The 16787-nt window shown below is 41.0% G+C and overlaps 1 protein-coding gene across 2 annotated transcripts in view; it reads left to right on the top strand.

Annotated features, from left to right (window-relative positions):
• The window catches only part of mthfd1l (methylenetetrahydrofolate dehydrogenase (NADP+ dependent) 1 like), a 37306-nt gene that overhangs the window by 7984 nt on the left and 12535 nt on the right, over window positions 1–16787 (top strand). For both annotated transcript variants that reach the window (XM_085770651.1, XM_085770652.1), the window contains exons 9-20: window positions 129–196; window positions 302–399; window positions 492–665; window positions 902–1038; window positions 1498–1544; window positions 2135–2242; window positions 2758–2832; window positions 3537–3639; window positions 5062–5138; window positions 6483–6623; window positions 7984–8052; window positions 11254–11365. In XM_085770651.1, the coding sequence (XP_085626777.1) occupies window positions 129–196; window positions 302–399; window positions 492–665; window positions 902–1038; window positions 1498–1544; window positions 2135–2242; window positions 2758–2832; window positions 3537–3639; window positions 5062–5138; window positions 6483–6623; window positions 7984–8052; window positions 11254–11365 (1209 nt within the window). The remainder of the gene's footprint in view (window positions 1–128; window positions 197–301; window positions 400–491; window positions 666–901; window positions 1039–1497; window positions 1545–2134; window positions 2243–2757; window positions 2833–3536; window positions 3640–5061; window positions 5139–6482; window positions 6624–7983; window positions 8053–11253; window positions 11366–16787) is intronic.

Here is a 16787-nt window from a genome sequence, read left to right as displayed (position 1 = left end):
GTTGTGAGGGTGTTCCTATACCATATGGTGGGACACAGCATGTGTTTTATGTTTTATGAATGGTCAGATTCTGTGCACCTGCATATTTTTGCTCAACATGAATATTAATCTTAACTTTTTTCATATAGATGAACCTGATATTGAGATCTCCTCAAGGTCTGGATTAGGGTCCCTCACTGCAGCTTACAGAGCACAGGTGCATCTCCTTGTTTCTGTCTCTGCTCTCACCCTATTTCTGTATGATGATCTGTCTTTTTCATTCCCATTGCTGTTCTCATTGTTTCCTCTGTTGATCTACTAGAACGTGGTGCGTAGCTGCAGTCGGTGGATCCAGGGGCAGCAGTATCGTCCCTGGCATCTGCGCAGTCTCAAACTCCAGCCCCTGATGCCTGTACCAAGGTAGAGACCACCATCCATCTTCACGATGTTGTCCTTATGTGTATGTGTAAATATATCATGAATGATTTGTCATGTTTTCTGTTTTGTTTCAGTGATATAGAGATTTCCAGAGCTCAGACACCCAAGTCAGTGGATCAGCTGGCCGAGGAGGTTGGTTTGCTCCCAGAAGAGCTTGAAGCCTATGGCAGGACCAAAGCCAAGGTCCGACTTTCCTTGTTGGACCGCCTTCATGCACAGCCTGATGGGAAATATGTACTGGTTGCTGGGTGAGTTTCACTCTCAATCTACTCTTTTTTTTTTGTTGCTTATCATATTTCCTCCCTGGTGAATCACCAGTGGTGATTTATCTATGAATTATGACTTGTAGTTCATATATTCTTACACATTGGCTGCAGGATAACTGTAGCTGTGACGTAAATGCATATAGATACATTAATTTATTACTACCGACAACAAAAAGAAATATGAAATTGTAAAGCATTCTCTTTTTCTGTATTTGCAGCATAACTCCCACCCCACTGGGTGAAGGTAAAAGCACAGTGACCATTGGCCTAGTCCAGGCTCTGTCTGCCCATCTGAAACTCAACTCCTTCGCCTGCCTCCGACAGCCTTCTCAGGGACCCACCTTTGGGGTTAAAGGTCAGCAACAAATACTTCCATATCCTGTTTTAAACGTTTACCTTCACCTCTCTGTGCTATATACCGTACAATTGAGAAACCTCTCATTTTGAGGATGTTCACTCCAAAGCTTATGTTACTCTCCAAATGTCTATTTTGTGAGAAAACTGTTATTACTGCAGTCATAATCTTTGAAGGACTTGTATTTTCATGTCTGAAAAGATGTCCAGCAGTTTCAAAGAGTGAATGTTATTGTACACCCAAGGCCAGAGACCGGCGCCCAATGTAGCATTTAGGAATGTGTCAATAACTGTGTGATAAGATATCTTTGTCAGTGTGAGGCTAGCGTTTCATACCCTGCTATATATTCTGTGCAGGGGTGCAATAGTTCACCCAGAGTCCACCACTCAGCATTCCTCCTCTGTGTGTCCCCTGTCCTGTTGTCTGCCTCTGACTGTGCTACCACTTCTTTGTGCCTAGGGGGAGCTGCAGGAGGGGGATATGCCCAGGTCATTCCTATGGAGGAGGTAAGACACACAGACAGACTCCCAGTGCTCCCCTACCAGGATTAGCACTCGCTTCAAAGACTTGAGACGTGCAGGGACTCCCATCGGCTTGCACAAAAACACACACATGTGCGCACTCACAACCCCTGGAGATGTGGCATAACATCGCCTGTGACTAAAGGCACAGTCCATAAAAAGAGAGAGAGAGGAGAGGGAGGGAGGGGCAAGAGGCGTTTCAAAGCTCCAGACTCCTTTTCCTCATATCAAAACACCAGCTTTTTTTTCCTTCAGTTTTTCTCTTCCACCTCCATCTTTTCCCTGCACTTGTGTAAAAAGATATCATGTTTTGTTTCCTTTAAATCGAAAAGGCTCCTGCCAGACGGAGAGAATATGAGTTATGATATTCTCCAAGACCAAAGGGACAGAGTCTAAACTATTAGAGGATAATTTAGTTTGAAGCCACATTTACCATGTGATACCAAAATTACTGCCTTCTTGCTGTAGATGGTTTTACAGTATTTCCACTGTTTCACATGTTTACTGCTGCCTCCATTACTTTCTTTTCCTTTTCTTAATTTGTTCTTTCATTTTCCTCTCACCTTGTCCTTTAGTTTAACCTCCATCTGACTGGGGACATTCATGCCATCACAGCTGCCAACAACCTGGTGGCGGCAGCTATTGATGCCAGGATGCTCCACGAGGCAACGCAATCAGACAAGGTGACCATGTGATGATGTCATTCTGTGAAAACATATTCTTACGCCAGACTGTGAAAAACTGTTTGGTCTGTGTGATTTGTACAAAATGCACAACAGTATTTATAAACTGTCAAAAACAGACGTATTGCACTCAGAAATATGATAAATAATTAAAGCTCAAAAGAAAAGAAGGAGAGGGTAGCTGATGAAGGGTAATATATAAACGATCATAAAGAACATTGTACAATTTCAGCGATCAGGTGTATGTGACTAGTTCTTATTGCTCCACACATGAACTCAGTCAGCAATCCTCTGTATGCGCACACAAACAATTGTTATCGTGAAATGTCACAAATATTCACAGCGTATACATGAAACAGATACAATGACTATTAACCAATAATTGCAATTTCATTTGGTACAATTGTGTATTCAATTTGATGCATCCAATTCATGAACTTAATTGAATTTCCTCCCAGATGCAGTTAAATGTACTGTCCTCCACTAATGCAATTGTTTTGTCTTATACCTCCAAGGCTCTGTTTAATAGACTGGTCCCCTCTGTGAATGGAGTCCGAAGATTTTCTCCCATTCAAATCTCCAGGCTTCATGTAAGTCTTTAAAACACTGCAGTACCAAAACCACAGGTGCGAACCGCAGATACTGACCAATAAGATTGTTGCGTTGTATCTTCACCATGCGACCTCAGTTGGCCTCTCTAAAATGTTCCACACTCCTCCTCATTGCCAAATATTTATGTCTCTTGTCTCCGTTCATGACTGTGAGTAATGCCATTTTATTTATTGTTGATGAAGAATGCGTGACATCATTCTTAACAGATAAAACACAAACCTTTTTCTACATAGATAAAAAGGGAGTAGATAGATACAACATATGTCATCTGTTGTTTTCGTGTGTTGTTTGATAAAGGTCTGTGGAATGAGAAGTTAAAAAGACTATAAAATATTTATTGATCTTAATGGACAAATTGAGAGATAAAGAGCTGTGGCTTTAAACAGAGCACTCCTGGTGAACCTTTTGAACCCGACTGTGGGTTGATTGCCTCATAGTCATTTGGTCTGGATTTGTTTTTGCATTCTTGGATAATGTGTGCATCCAACTTTGATTTCAAGTGGTTGAAGTATCACCATTATCACAAGATGACAAATAAACTGCTGCATCTAGCATTAGTGCCACAGTTAGGATTGAGATCTGGAGACAGAGGCAAAAAGGCAAAATTGCACTTAAGCATAATTTTCTCCGAAATCTCTTAGAAATAATTCAGTGATCTTTTTTTTTTGCTCTTCAATTCCAGCGTCTCGGCATCAATAAAAAAGACCCAGCATCTCTGACACCAGAGGAAGTCAGCGCCTTTGTCCGTCTTGACCTTGACCCTTCCAAGGTCACCTGGCAGAGAGGTATTAACGTGAAACACCTCACCACTTTCCCCTCATCCAAAACCTTAAAAAAACTGTTCTATGTGTCATAATTATAGAATCCCCTTTTTTCCAGTCAGTCATCAATCATCAGTCAATGTTTTTGTTCCATCTGCAACTTTACACATGTTCAAATCACAGATTGCAGAATGTATTACTTTTGTTTCTCACCTTGATATTTGGGGTATGCGGACCAGTCACACAGACCAGTCAGAGTGACCTATTATTTATTTACTGAAGCACAGATGCCATGTGGTTTTGATACTAACAATTAAACTGGTACAAACTGACCTTTGGCAATTGTGGAGATTTCGCATGGACAGTGATATGAATGAGATTGACTCTTCAAGAGAGCCAAATTTTACTCATACTCAATACTGATATCATGACTTTTGTTTTGACCAAATCTAATTTGCTGTTATCAAAGACAAACACAGCCCTAATGTCAGTCTCTTAGTGAAGAAGGTCACATACAGTCTTAAATTAGAAGTAATGTTCTTCAGTCCTGAAATAAGTATTGTCATATTTTTTGATTTGTCATCAATGGAAATTGGCATTGATACCTTTTTATGTCGCTATGTTATAGTAGAATCAATACATATTATGTAGAAGCGTTGCAGTTATAAGTGAGGGGATGATAGATGTTGGTATGGTATGAGTGGGAACAGCCACCTCGGTGGTAGCCGTGTTGGTTTAAAGTTGTTAGTGAGAACAACCAGCCGGGTGCTGCTATGACTGATGTGGTATTTACTCCGGGGGCTCCACGGGGCATTCTTAAGAGACGAACCCTGGAGATTAAAAACAGATTTGCCGCCTAATGTTGTGTGGGCGTTGACTGTGTGTCTGTGTGTTCATGAGACAAACCATGTTTTTCCACTTTCCCTTTCATTTTATCAAACCAGCATGAATGATGTTTGACTGTTGTGGTTTTCGTGGATGGTTGTAACGACAGCAAAGTCCCAGAACAACTGATTTTTAACTTTGTTATCAGAGAATAGGTTCAGTGCTGAGTGAAAGAATTTTTAAAGTAGCCAATCCCTTGTAGCAATAAGCACTTTGTGTGTGTCAGCACCTACTCACAATAACAGATAAGAATCTCTCCCTTTGTCAGTCACTGGCTTTATTTGCGTTGAAGCCTGTGGATGTGCATTTTTATCCATTTAACAACGTGTGGAAATTGATTTTTACAGTTTGTCACATTCAGGCTGCTAAATCTTCTGCATGTCTGGCACATCACACTACGTTTTACTACTTTATTTAAGGCTCATGTCTTGTCTGTTGTGTATGTTTTGGCAGTTTAACCACTAGAACAGGTCATATTATTCAGTCATAAAAACTTTAAGCCAACGATTTTATGAGAAATGTCGCAGGAAATGAAACTGACTTTTTCTCTTTGTGTTTCAGTTGTTGACACAAACGACCGTTTCTTGAGGAAAATCACGGTTGGACAGGCGAGCACTGAAAAAGGACAGATCAGAGAGGTATGCAACATCCATGCCTTTATAATCTCAAAAAGTCTGAATTTACAACATTATTTTAAAAATATTTTTCACTCACATGCTTGGTTTTGTGTATTTGTATATGATAAACTGAGTATGAGCACTGTATCCGATCTGGACTGAAGCCTCCACAGTCACTGCAGAGGCTCTCCTGATCTGTGTCTTTAACATGGGTGTAAAATTATTATTAACATGGCATCAGATGTGTGTTTTTCAATAGTCGTACAGTAAAATGATGAAGGGTTGTGTCTGAAAGCACACACACATGCACACACACACACACACACACACACACACACACACATGCTCCTCTCAGTTTCCCTCCCTCGTGCCCATGATAAAGCCCAGATGTATTTTACCCACATGTCTGTAATGACAGCTAAATGAAATCCTGTAAATAAACACTTCACCTCAATGGGAAGCTAGCAGGCCTTAGTGAAAGCAAATGTTTAAAGAAAGGGAAAAATGACCCACCCATCCACACACACACATACACATACACATGCGCGCACACAACGCACACACACACACCTGGAAGAACCTCTAAGCTAGGTCAGCATATGCTTACATTTACCGCCATCAGTTCATCCACTCTGTTTCCCTTTCATTCCTGAGTCCTCCACCTTCCTCCAGTACTGGATACACTATAGCCCCTCAGGGTATTATCACAGGGAGTGGGAATAGAAATGTTGTGTTCCTTGGTGGATTGATGTGGTTTAACTTAATGTTTCTTTTTTTGGTGTGGAATGGAGACTTCTTTGGTTTTCCATACGCATCCCCGTGGGTAGCTCTCATTCACTCCTTTTCTTTCATTTCTTGTTTGTCTCTTTCTCTTCCCGTTATTTTGATGTAAATCAAGAGGGAAGGTCCCATCAAAAAAATGAATTTAACATGTTTTTTAGTTTAATTTCTCCCCTTAAATCATCACTTTCCGTGTGTTCATAAGACTTGTATTCTCTTGGCCATGTGATAAATCTGGTGACTATTGTGTACAGTTCATCCTCCATCTGCCAGTCCCTGTGGAAAGTTGCCAGTTTGTATTCACATGGTGCAATCACTATAGCACTGTGGTCTGAAGAGTTACTCAGAGGTCAGACATTTCATTTAATTTATTTTATTTGGAAAATAGGTGCCAGCCTTCACATGATCTCCCACAGTAACAGCCATGAAACTACAGAATTTCTGCTTATCTATTTCATTTTAAGTGAAATTTGATTTTTTTTTTGTAGATCCACCAGCTGCAGTGGCCACAGCAAGGCACAAAAAGTTCTTGTTGTTTTCCCTGTGGTTTACATTGTGTATGATTATCCTCTTCTCCCACTCTAGACTGGGTTTGACATTGCCGTGGCCAGCGAGATCATGGCCATCCTGGCTCTGGCAGACGGCCTGGAGGACATGAGAAACAGACTGGCGCGCATGGTGGTGGGGACCAGCCGCTCTGGACAGCCCATCACCACAGAGGACCTGGTGTGTATAACTGTGTGGTCTTTTCATTCAGGCAGTGTGGGAATTTTAACTCTGGCAAGTCTCACAGTTGGCTTATCATCACTACATCTCAGAGTTTCTAGAAAAATATTGAATCTGCTCCACTTAATCTTTTAAAAGTTCTGATCCATGAAAATGCAGAAAGAAGCGTGAAGATTACTTGTTATGCATTGACCCGCGCTACATTTTTGATAGTAAAAGTTGTACCGTATATGCTGTTATGAATTTTGAGATGAGAGTCGGTTCAGTCGTTTTTATTAAATCACATTTAATTTGATAATAAATGGGTGCTGGCAGAATCAGCTAAACGGCAACATTTTCACCACGTTTTAGTGAAAATCCCTCAATTCCAACATACTACAACACGGCTAACAATATTTATTCGTTTATCTCTCTGATAATAATGAAAGAACTGCCCAAACATACAGTATGTAGTTATAGTATCAAACTTAATTGTGTTAAGGTTATGTTAAGTATGACTTACATGAATACAAACAATAGATTTGTCTCCTTGCAAATTGGTGAATTTATTTCTTAAATTTGTTTTGACCATTAACATCTTTTTTTTTTTCCTCTTAATGTTACATGCATGTTGTCAAAGCTGTGAAGGTTTTTGCATCCTTTTTCAGTTCAGCACTAGTTTTGTCTATTTGCTTTGCTTTTTATTTCAAAATGACTTTGTCACAATTTTTTTTTAGAGTAACAAAGACACAAGCAGTGATCAGGACAAATCTTGTGTTTCAGTGTGTGCACAAAAAGTCCTCATCTATTATCCTTTCTGCAATTTTGTGACAACCCTTTAACCTACAAAATTGCCCCCTTTCCAATCTTGCTCCAAACACTGTACACTTCCCACTCACCAAACGGTGTCTAATCTAGGTGTAACCTGTGATTAAGATGTTCGTCAGACTTTTAGCACCTCTTGCCTGATCCGTCTGTGGGGTCAGCTGGCTGTGGTTTCCCTACAGAAAACTGCAGCCTGTGTTATTTCAGAGCTGCACAGGAGGATCCCCTATTAACTTACATCAGTCTGGTTAGTCACGATGTAAAAATGCCACCACACCTCAAGAGCCAGACCCAGTGGGAATATAATGTATGACTTTGTGTACATTATATATGTGTGTAAGTGGGTCCAGATTGCTGACACGGCAGTTTCTTGGTAACACAAGCTTTACTTGCAGTGTTGCCCTATAAAGGGTTATCATTTATCATCTATAACCATTTAAGCTTTTATTATATCGATATCATTTGTTCGTATTAGTGAGGTTAATTTTTTTGTTTGGATCTTGATGACCTGTTCTCGTTTTCAGCCACCACCCTCATATTTCTCTCTTCCCGTCAGGGTGTGAGCGGCGCTCTGGCGGTGTTAATGAAAGATGCCATCAAACCCACGTTGATGCAGACCCTTGAGGTGAGACACGCACATAACCCCAATTAAAAAGTCATTATCCTGCTCTAGGTGGCGTCTTCTGAGGAATATGTGTCAGGATTAATTGGTTGCCAGTCCAGACGGAAGAAGAAAGCATGCCATGCACTGAACCTTGCTCTACCTCTGCTGTCAGAGAAGTGCTTCACTGATGGCTTTTAAGAAAGGATGATAGATTAACCTTTTCCTCCCATGGCTCCTTATCTTAATAGCAGTTTAGCAGTGTGCAGAGGGCAGACGGAGCTCCGAGACAGGAGGCCGCCCGCTCCCAAATTCATACATACTGTCCCGAGGAAACGGTTCAATTTGGGTGTGACAACTTATACCATAAGCCCGCCTCTCGCAGCATCTGCTTTTCATTTAGCCTGAGAGACCAGCGGACATGTGATCACACAGGCACATAAACAGTTCTTGTATGTGCACAAAACGCACACATACACATAGCTGACCCTAGGCTGTCCCCCTGTACTAGAAAGAAAACACCCAACCCTCAAGGTGTGATGGATGGAGAAATGGAGGGGGAGCGGAGTTTGAAGGTTATTGCATTAACCAGCAACATCTCGTCTGCTTTCTATTAAGCAGGAGCCCCATTAATGGAAGAAACAAGTTTATGAACTGCTGGCCCATTAACTAACTCAACTAAGGGATGAGAGTGTGGGCTTCAAAGTAATCAATCATGTGGCTGCCGGCTAGCGAGCATAAATAGGAGTAGCCTTTACATGCAACGATTAAGAGATGAAATATTGACACCTTTAGGTTTCAGTTATGAACAGACTTGCATGTCGCCTCATTAACTTTTGCATCATATTTTGTGTAAATGTTATATTGACAGTGGCTCCCAAACTGGGGGGTCAGTTTAAAAAATGTTATCATGTTTCTGATAACAGTTTTGTCTTTCTTTTGTTGTTGCAGAGCTATTTTGCGTTTGTTAGTTCTTTGTTGGTTTTGAACAGAAAGCTTGATTACATGGCTATTGGGTGGGTAAAATAAATAGACTGTCCCAGATTTAGTGTTTTTCAAGGGTGTAGTGGGGGTGGAGTGTTGCATTCAGCTGAGATTTGGTTACTTTATGTTTTTTCGGAGGAAGCATTGCGGCCCTGTTGTGTGAAACTGTTTCCTGTGTGGGTTTCCTGTGATTTTGGTCAGGGAACTGGTATCGCGACCAACGGGGCCTCAGAGCTCCATGAGAATTTTCCATGGAGCTTGACCGCCCGTGCTCTCTGTGCCCTCTCTCCGCTTGTTAGTGTGTGTGTTAAACGGACATGGATGGGAATAGAGAAGCTGGTGTGTTAGAGAGAATGAGAGAGAGTGTGTTTCTATGTTCTCCCATCTGAAGCAGCGTTTGGAGGAGTCGTAGCAGTTTCTGAACACAAACCCCCTGTGTACGTGTCTATTAAGACGACCTCAGTCGTTCTGCGCGTCGTTCAAACATCCTGCCTACGTGGAGTTCCACAGAGCGACGGCATAATGCATCTTTCCTGGGGAGTGGGAGTAGAGCGTAGTCTAGACAGCCCAGTCTTTCAGGCGTGGGTCCTTGTGCTCAATGAAAATCTCAGCTGGGAGTATTTTATTAATGTGGCACTCTTCTGTTGTGCTGGCACGATGGTCAGCAGCAGCACAAGAGATCCACTAGAAGAGGAAATAGTGAAATAATCTCCATCTTCCTGTTATTGTTCATCCCCTTTCCCAGTCTTTATTATCCTCTTGTCCACTTTTCATGTATTTCCACTGTCATCACCCTGTTGCAGCTTATTTATCTCCTCATGTACGGATGTGGAAAGAGTGAATCCTATATATGGGGTCGAGTTAAAGTTAAGTAGTGGGAATACACGTAATAAATGACGTGTGTTGTCTTTCCTTTGGAGGTGAGAAAAGTTGTTATTGAACGGTACTAAAAGGATGTTTTTTTTTGTCATTATGTGGTGCCATCCTTCCGTTGCTTTCCTTTTTTTCTCACACGTTTTCTTGCAGTTAGAAGCTGCTCCAATCCACATTACTGCTTCACATAAGACAAATATACAAGTGGCAACATTTGACAGGGCTTTGTTGAAATGCTGGCTTTACTCCCCAATGGGAGGCTGTTTATGCAGCCAGAGGGAGAGGTATGCAAACAAAAGCTTAGAAAATCGCACAAGGCCTTCCCATCCTTCCTTTTTCCTCCTTCTCAAGGAATTCGCAGGCAACGCAACAATGGGTCAGTTGCTCCCCCCCATTTTCTTCTTGAGCACTCTTCACAGTAATTTCCCTTTTTAAAGTCTCAAGAGTACAGCAAGGATTGTGATTCAGGAGCAGATTCAACGTCTTTGAGGCCTCATCTCATGCACAGTAAACGGGTGCACCCTGTAGCATATCTTTGGATAGTAACACAAACAACTCCAATAATAAAAACACGTGCAGCGGCCACATGAGTTGACTTACCCAAGGAACAATATTATCGTGGTTCACAGGACATCCCACAAGATGTGAAAAAAAAAACATATTAATGTTCTTGATATAAAGTTGTCCTCACTGCAGTTTATCCTTAGTTTACTTATACTGGTCAAAAACCTTCAAATGATATATTAAAAAACATCAAAAATAAATATTTGAGATCTAGATATATCTTTCTAGGTATTAATGCAAATGCAAAAAAGCTTTAAGCCTTCACAGAATTGTACGAGGTCTATAAATCATCAATGATCGACTTTTGACATAATAATAGATTTATATTTACATTTATGAGCATGTGCTATGTGTCACTTTCCTCATTGTCCTGCTGTTGTATCGATGTTCATACTTGCAGAGTCAGTCGTTTTTGTGAATGTAAACTGGAAGTAATTGTGCTGCCCCGAGCGTCTGCAAGTTAACAGACACCTGCACTTGAAGTGCTCTTTGAGTATGTGTGTATGTCCACTCCAGCCCTTAGGGAGTAATCCAGAGCAGCAGGGGAAGGAAGCCTGGCCCACAGTCAAGTCGGCATGCCAGTCCACTGCCTCTTAACTTGTGCCTACTGTTTAGACAAACACGGAGCCAGCCAAAGTGCATCCACACTTCAATATTTATCCTGTGTGTTTGACTGAAGGATGTTGAATTTAGTATGAAAGAACGGGTTGGTCCTTACTTAACTTTGCCGGCGTGGGTTGCTGTGGGTTACGCTGTTTGCTCACCTCCTCCTGTATGTTTGTGTGCCCCCTCTTATTGTGGCAGGGTACGCCAGTGTTTGTCCATGCCGGGCCCTTTGCCAACATCGCCCATGGCAACTCCTCTGTGCTGGCAGACAAGCTGGCCTTGAAGCTGGTCGGACGGGAAGGCTTTGTGGGTAAGAGCACACGTCTGTGCATACAGATCACACACACACACACACACACACATGAGCCAAGGCAGATGCACGACCGCAAAACTTTCGGGGGATGACGGACAACAAAACGTTAAGTGCACAGTCAAGGAATGCCAGATGTGGAAGGATTTAAGGCCTGAGATTCCACAGCAAGGCAGATTAAACTATAATTTACCATTTAATTCAGTCATGAACTTCATCTTGGTCGCCTGCTGTTGCAACCTTTGGCCTACATTCGTCTTAGTTCTGTTCTACCTGCCTCTGGTTAACCGCTCGGCTGCTCTGGACGGTGTCCTGTTCCTGCGCAACTTTCTAGGAAACTGGTGAAAAGATTGCATAAAAAAACACGGGCGAGAGGAAGGAAGCAGATTGATAATCTTAAGAGCCCGTGGAATGCTTTAGAGTAAACCACACTAATCCCTTCAACGTCAAAGCATACTTGAGTATTTCCACTTTTATCTGTCCATCCGTCCCGCTGCTCTCTCTCTCTCCCCGTCTTCTTTTATTTTGGAAACAGAAATATGGTAGGAATGCGTATGTGTGCGGGTTTGTCAAGTGCATTCGATGTCCATGCAAATCTCGCCGAGACTGGTATTTATGCGAGACATGTTTTCTGTGCGTAATAACAGGTAAAAGGAGCAGGGTGACATTAACGCAGGCTGTCATCTATGAGCTGGGTAAATGTGTAGGCAGCGTGGGCAGAGAGTTGGGTTTCACAACACTGGCGCAGGGGGAGCGGGGAGGCTCGTACGTGTTTTTAAACCTCCACCCTGCTTGTTTTCCATCTGTCTGTCTCCTGCCCTCTCTTCCCCGTCTGTGTGTTTGTTACCTGACTCTCAGGTATGCCAGGAACTCAGCCTCCCTCCTTTTCCTCCTCTGGCAGCTGGGATGCGTGACCCCCCCTCTGTCTCACACTCCCTCATTTCTTTTCTCTGATGCTACAGACGTTGCCTTCTCTTAGTTGGAACCACTGATGACTAACTAGTAATAAAGATTGATTTTGTAAGTTTACTCCCCCACGAAGAAATGGTCGGTCTATAGTTTTTATGGTAAGTTTATTTTAACAGAAAGAGACAGACTAGCAACAAAAAAAATCCAGAAATAATATCACCATATAAAGGTTATCATTCATTCAGTGAAAGAAGGAAAATCAGCAGGGGATCAAATACTTACCCACTGTATATGATATGATGTAATAAGATATGATATATGATGATTGAGATCTAAAGTTGGGCTTTATGTCCATGTTATGATTTAATTTCTACTTGTCCCCCCAAAAAAATTCATAATTGCCATTTCACACAAAGAAAACACTAAAATAATTTACCATATTTATGGGGGAAAACTGAAACTTGGTAGTATGTAGTCACCTATTGTGCTCTTCTTAGCACAAGCTATAGTCTAGGGAGTCCTTTAGGTTCAAGTTAAACCAGGAAAACACATACATGTAACAGATGTACAATGGACTTGGTTTTGTTTTTTATTTCCCAGTTCAACTAGTTTTCTTCAACAAATGTGTTCAGCAAACCTGGAGTTTTGTTTATAGCGTCTCTAATCAGTATTTTCATATGAACAAATGACTTTTTAATATTGAGGATATTCCTTTTATTGTTCTAGTTTGACTTCTTGCAAGTCTTTTTTCCCACCCTCACTGATCTCAACCATCCAATTTCCAAATGCTGTACAGGCTACATGCTCAGATCAGCATTTAGTGTTAGTGATTACAGTAGTTGGTGAACACAGAAGAGCCACATGTTTTTCCCAGCAGTTGGTGGAGACCAAACAATAGCAAAAAATTCATGTAAGTATCAGATTTGTATTCACGAGGTATGCAGTTGTTTGCCCTGTCAACTTTGTAAGGTGATACTTCCATAGTGTGTCAACAGCTGGTTTCCTGTTCTCCGCACTAAAAATCTTGTATCGTAGACCAGTTTGCTCCTGTCTCCTGACCCCATCTTACTCTTTCTTGATGTAGATATCATTGCTAGATTTCAACTTGATGAACAGGGCAGTGAAATTACAAAAAAAGACCCAATCACTTCACAGTGTTTTCCCAATTAGTGTACACTTCAGTTTAATTATGTCAGAAAGCTCCTCTCATGTGGCAAAGGAAGCAGATGAACTCTTTATGAACTCGGTGAGTGGTTGTCAGGGTGTGTATGAACATACTCAGGGCCATGCTTCATCATGCTCGGTATTATTGTGGGGGTTTTTCAAGTCACTTTGGAATCTGGACTTTAAAATGGAGAAACGCTGCTATCGGAGAGGGGGCTGGTCGGGGATGAATTCCTCGTACCAGATGTGAAGGATTTCTGTATCATTAACAGTCTGGAGTATTGAACGCAGATAACCCCCCTGATACCGACTTAGTGTAAGATTTCCCACACCGCAAAGCCTCCCCAAGCTAGAGCGAACGAATCATCTGGGCTTTTAGAGAAGTGGCCGCTGAGAAATGGCGAGAACTCAGCACGTAGGCTACTCAAGTATTTTCAACCACAGAAGTTTTGTTTTTAATCATAGTGATGTGAAAACGCAGCCACAGCTGTAACATGTGTTTCAACATAGTGAATTGAATTTGCAATACTACCAAATGAGTCCAGGGAAATCTTAAAATGTATCTGTTATACTTTTAGTCCAACTGGTCATTAACTCTTTTGGGATTTGGGATTTGGGATTGGGATTAATTATTTGTGGGATAAGGACTAGCCTAACTTAACTGATACTGAATCGCTGTTTCTTCTAAATTCCCACCATACAAGAAAAGGCGGCGTTTATAACTTCTTTTTCGAATTAATGATTAAAGCTGGAGGTCAAGGTGAAAGAACATACTGTATATACAGATTTGCTGTTTTATCACTTTTTTACATTGTAAATTGTCTGACCAACAATTACAAACCATAACATGCAAAGATAAACCATGATTTGTTGTAAAAACAATCAACAGATTAATCAATAACAATAAGAAACATGAGTTGTAGCCCTCACTCCGAGGAACAGCATGAAGCTTATTGTGGAAAATTCTTAACAGGAAGTAGGTGGTCGTGTTGATCTAGCCTACTTTCCAGCGTTTCTGTTACTGTTGCTCTTGGCCCTGGTGCTGGTACCAATTCTTTGACACCATTCAGCTCTCTCTTTCTCTTTCTCTCTTTCTCTCTGGAACCATTTTCCAACAACATCGACCTTTTCTCCCCCACATGCTCTCTGGGCAGTTCAAGGTTGTCACGCAGAACAGGAAGCTTGCAAGTGTTTCCTCATGACATCCTCTGGGGTCACTCTCCTGCTCCGGGTGTAATGTGGCGGGAGAAAGAAACCGTGTTTTATTGTCTTTGCTGTCGTTAATGGTACCTCTCCGAACGTGCTCCGATCAGGCTCAATTTGCATGGTGTGGTGTGAGAGTACGCCTGTGATCACACAATTCATGGAAATATCCACAAACAGTGTGTCTAAGACTTTGGTTTTTATTGGCAGGCGGTTTCTGCACACAGAGCCAAAGCTCCAGTGTGGTGCTAATGAGAAACACTACACTCTGTCAGCGGTCTGTGGCCAAACAAAGTCGACTTACATTCTTGTGCTCATCCCTCAGGCTTTATTTGTTGCTCTTTACTCAGAAAGCCTTGTTGGGATCATGGAGATGATGCAGCCAAGGCTCCTCAAACCACATTTTCTGCCTCACAGTGCCTTTTGCAATCGCAGAAACTGTTACGGCCTAGTAATAAATTTATGTTTTTTTCATTTTTCACTTATCCTTTTTTTTTTACCCCAGAGGAATTTCTCAAGTTTGTAATTTACTTTTCCATTTCATCTCTCTGTTTCTACCTCTGTTCTCCCTTAAAGTCTTTTTTTTTTCATTTTAACATTTTGTCTCTGGGGAAATAAATTGAATTGTAATACAGAAATGCAAAAACAGTGGAATCAAGCATTTCTGCATGGAAACAGTTGTTTTCCTACTGAAGCCTCAAAGACTTGTGATCTATCATGTGTCACACTTTAAGCTCTAATGAACTGTTATTTTCTTACCAAAGGCCTCATATGTATGATGTTCTCTTGTAGTCAAACAATGAATGTTTTCAGTAATTTTCTTGTTTGTTGAATTTCATAGTAATTCTATTTTAGACCACTTGCTTCAATAGAAATATGATCTAATTTGATTTTCTTTTATTCAATTTAATTCTTTTACATCTAGAATCGATAAAAATGGAAAATAATTAATGCAATTTATTTCTGCAGCTGTGAGAGTGTAACTATGCTTTATGCACTGTGTAGTTATTGTACAGAAAAAAAAAAACCTGTGCATCCATGCACATAAATGAAAATGACAAACGCATCATTTATCACTTTAATTTTGTTTGTTTCCTGACTTCCTTTCATTATCATCCTTTCAATCAAATTTACTGCTGGTTGCTGAGTTCTGTAAACAGGCTGCCCACGCACAGCAGACACCTTTGCCAGTAGAGACAGACAGACAGTCATGGAGGATTGTCTGTCTGTAATTTATAACAAGATGAGTGAGTAACATTATGACCTTCCTCCCAAGTGGGATATAACTTAAAAGCCAGTCAAGCTTTATTACAATAATAAAATCACAATATCAGTACTAAACCTCATCCTCTAAACAAACCACCTCCCAGATTCTTTCCTTTAATATTATCTACCTATTATGATTCTTCCTCTCTGTGCTTTTGAAGTGTATATATAAATCACACAAGGTTAAGGTTAAAGGCATGTACGTAAGTGTTTTTATTGTTTTATTTTTTAAACAGATTACATTGTGTGATTTACAGTGTTACAAAAACTCATTCACATATAAAGAGTCTGTTTCATTCAGTTTGTATCAAAGCAAATGATTTCAGCTCTCGACCACGTCGGGTTCAGCTGTTACCAATATACCATGAGTCATTTGGACTAGTAGTAACTCATCTACATTATTTAGCAAATATAAAAACAAACTTTATTCCTCAGTCTGACAGCAAGTCAGACTGGACTTGACAGCTTTATTGGTCTTCTCTGGTGGTCATAAAGAGTTCATGAAGCTCAGACTGTTTCAATCTGCCACTCAGTATTTATCACCATCGTGGCCCAGAGGAAGAAATTGGGATGTTGTAGTTAAGTTTATTCAGATTAGTTTGGTGTCACATGAGTGTCTCATCTCTGTACAGCAAACACCAAACGAGCACTAAAAGCTTTTTCTCTGGAAACATATTTACAGTTTGTTTTTTTCCTCACCAGGCTCCAATGACAGCGTTCCCATCCGGTGAAGCTGGCAGTAAATGCAATAAATGGGAAATGCGTCAGAAATCGTTAAAACCTCACTAAACAAATTAAATGTGACATTAAGCTTTGGCTTTTTTCTGAAATTCTCGTTTTGGCCCCCAGCAAGAGTTTGGGAACAATGGTGCCACACACA

The sequence above is a fragment of the Trachurus japonicus genome, chromosome 24 (assembly GCF_045865225.1).
Source record: "Trachurus japonicus isolate A0001 chromosome 24, Traja_1.0".
In the NCBI taxonomy this organism is placed as follows: domain Eukaryota; kingdom Metazoa; phylum Chordata; class Actinopteri; order Carangiformes; family Carangidae; genus Trachurus; species Trachurus japonicus.
This window is presented reverse-complemented; position numbering and strand designations above follow the sequence as displayed.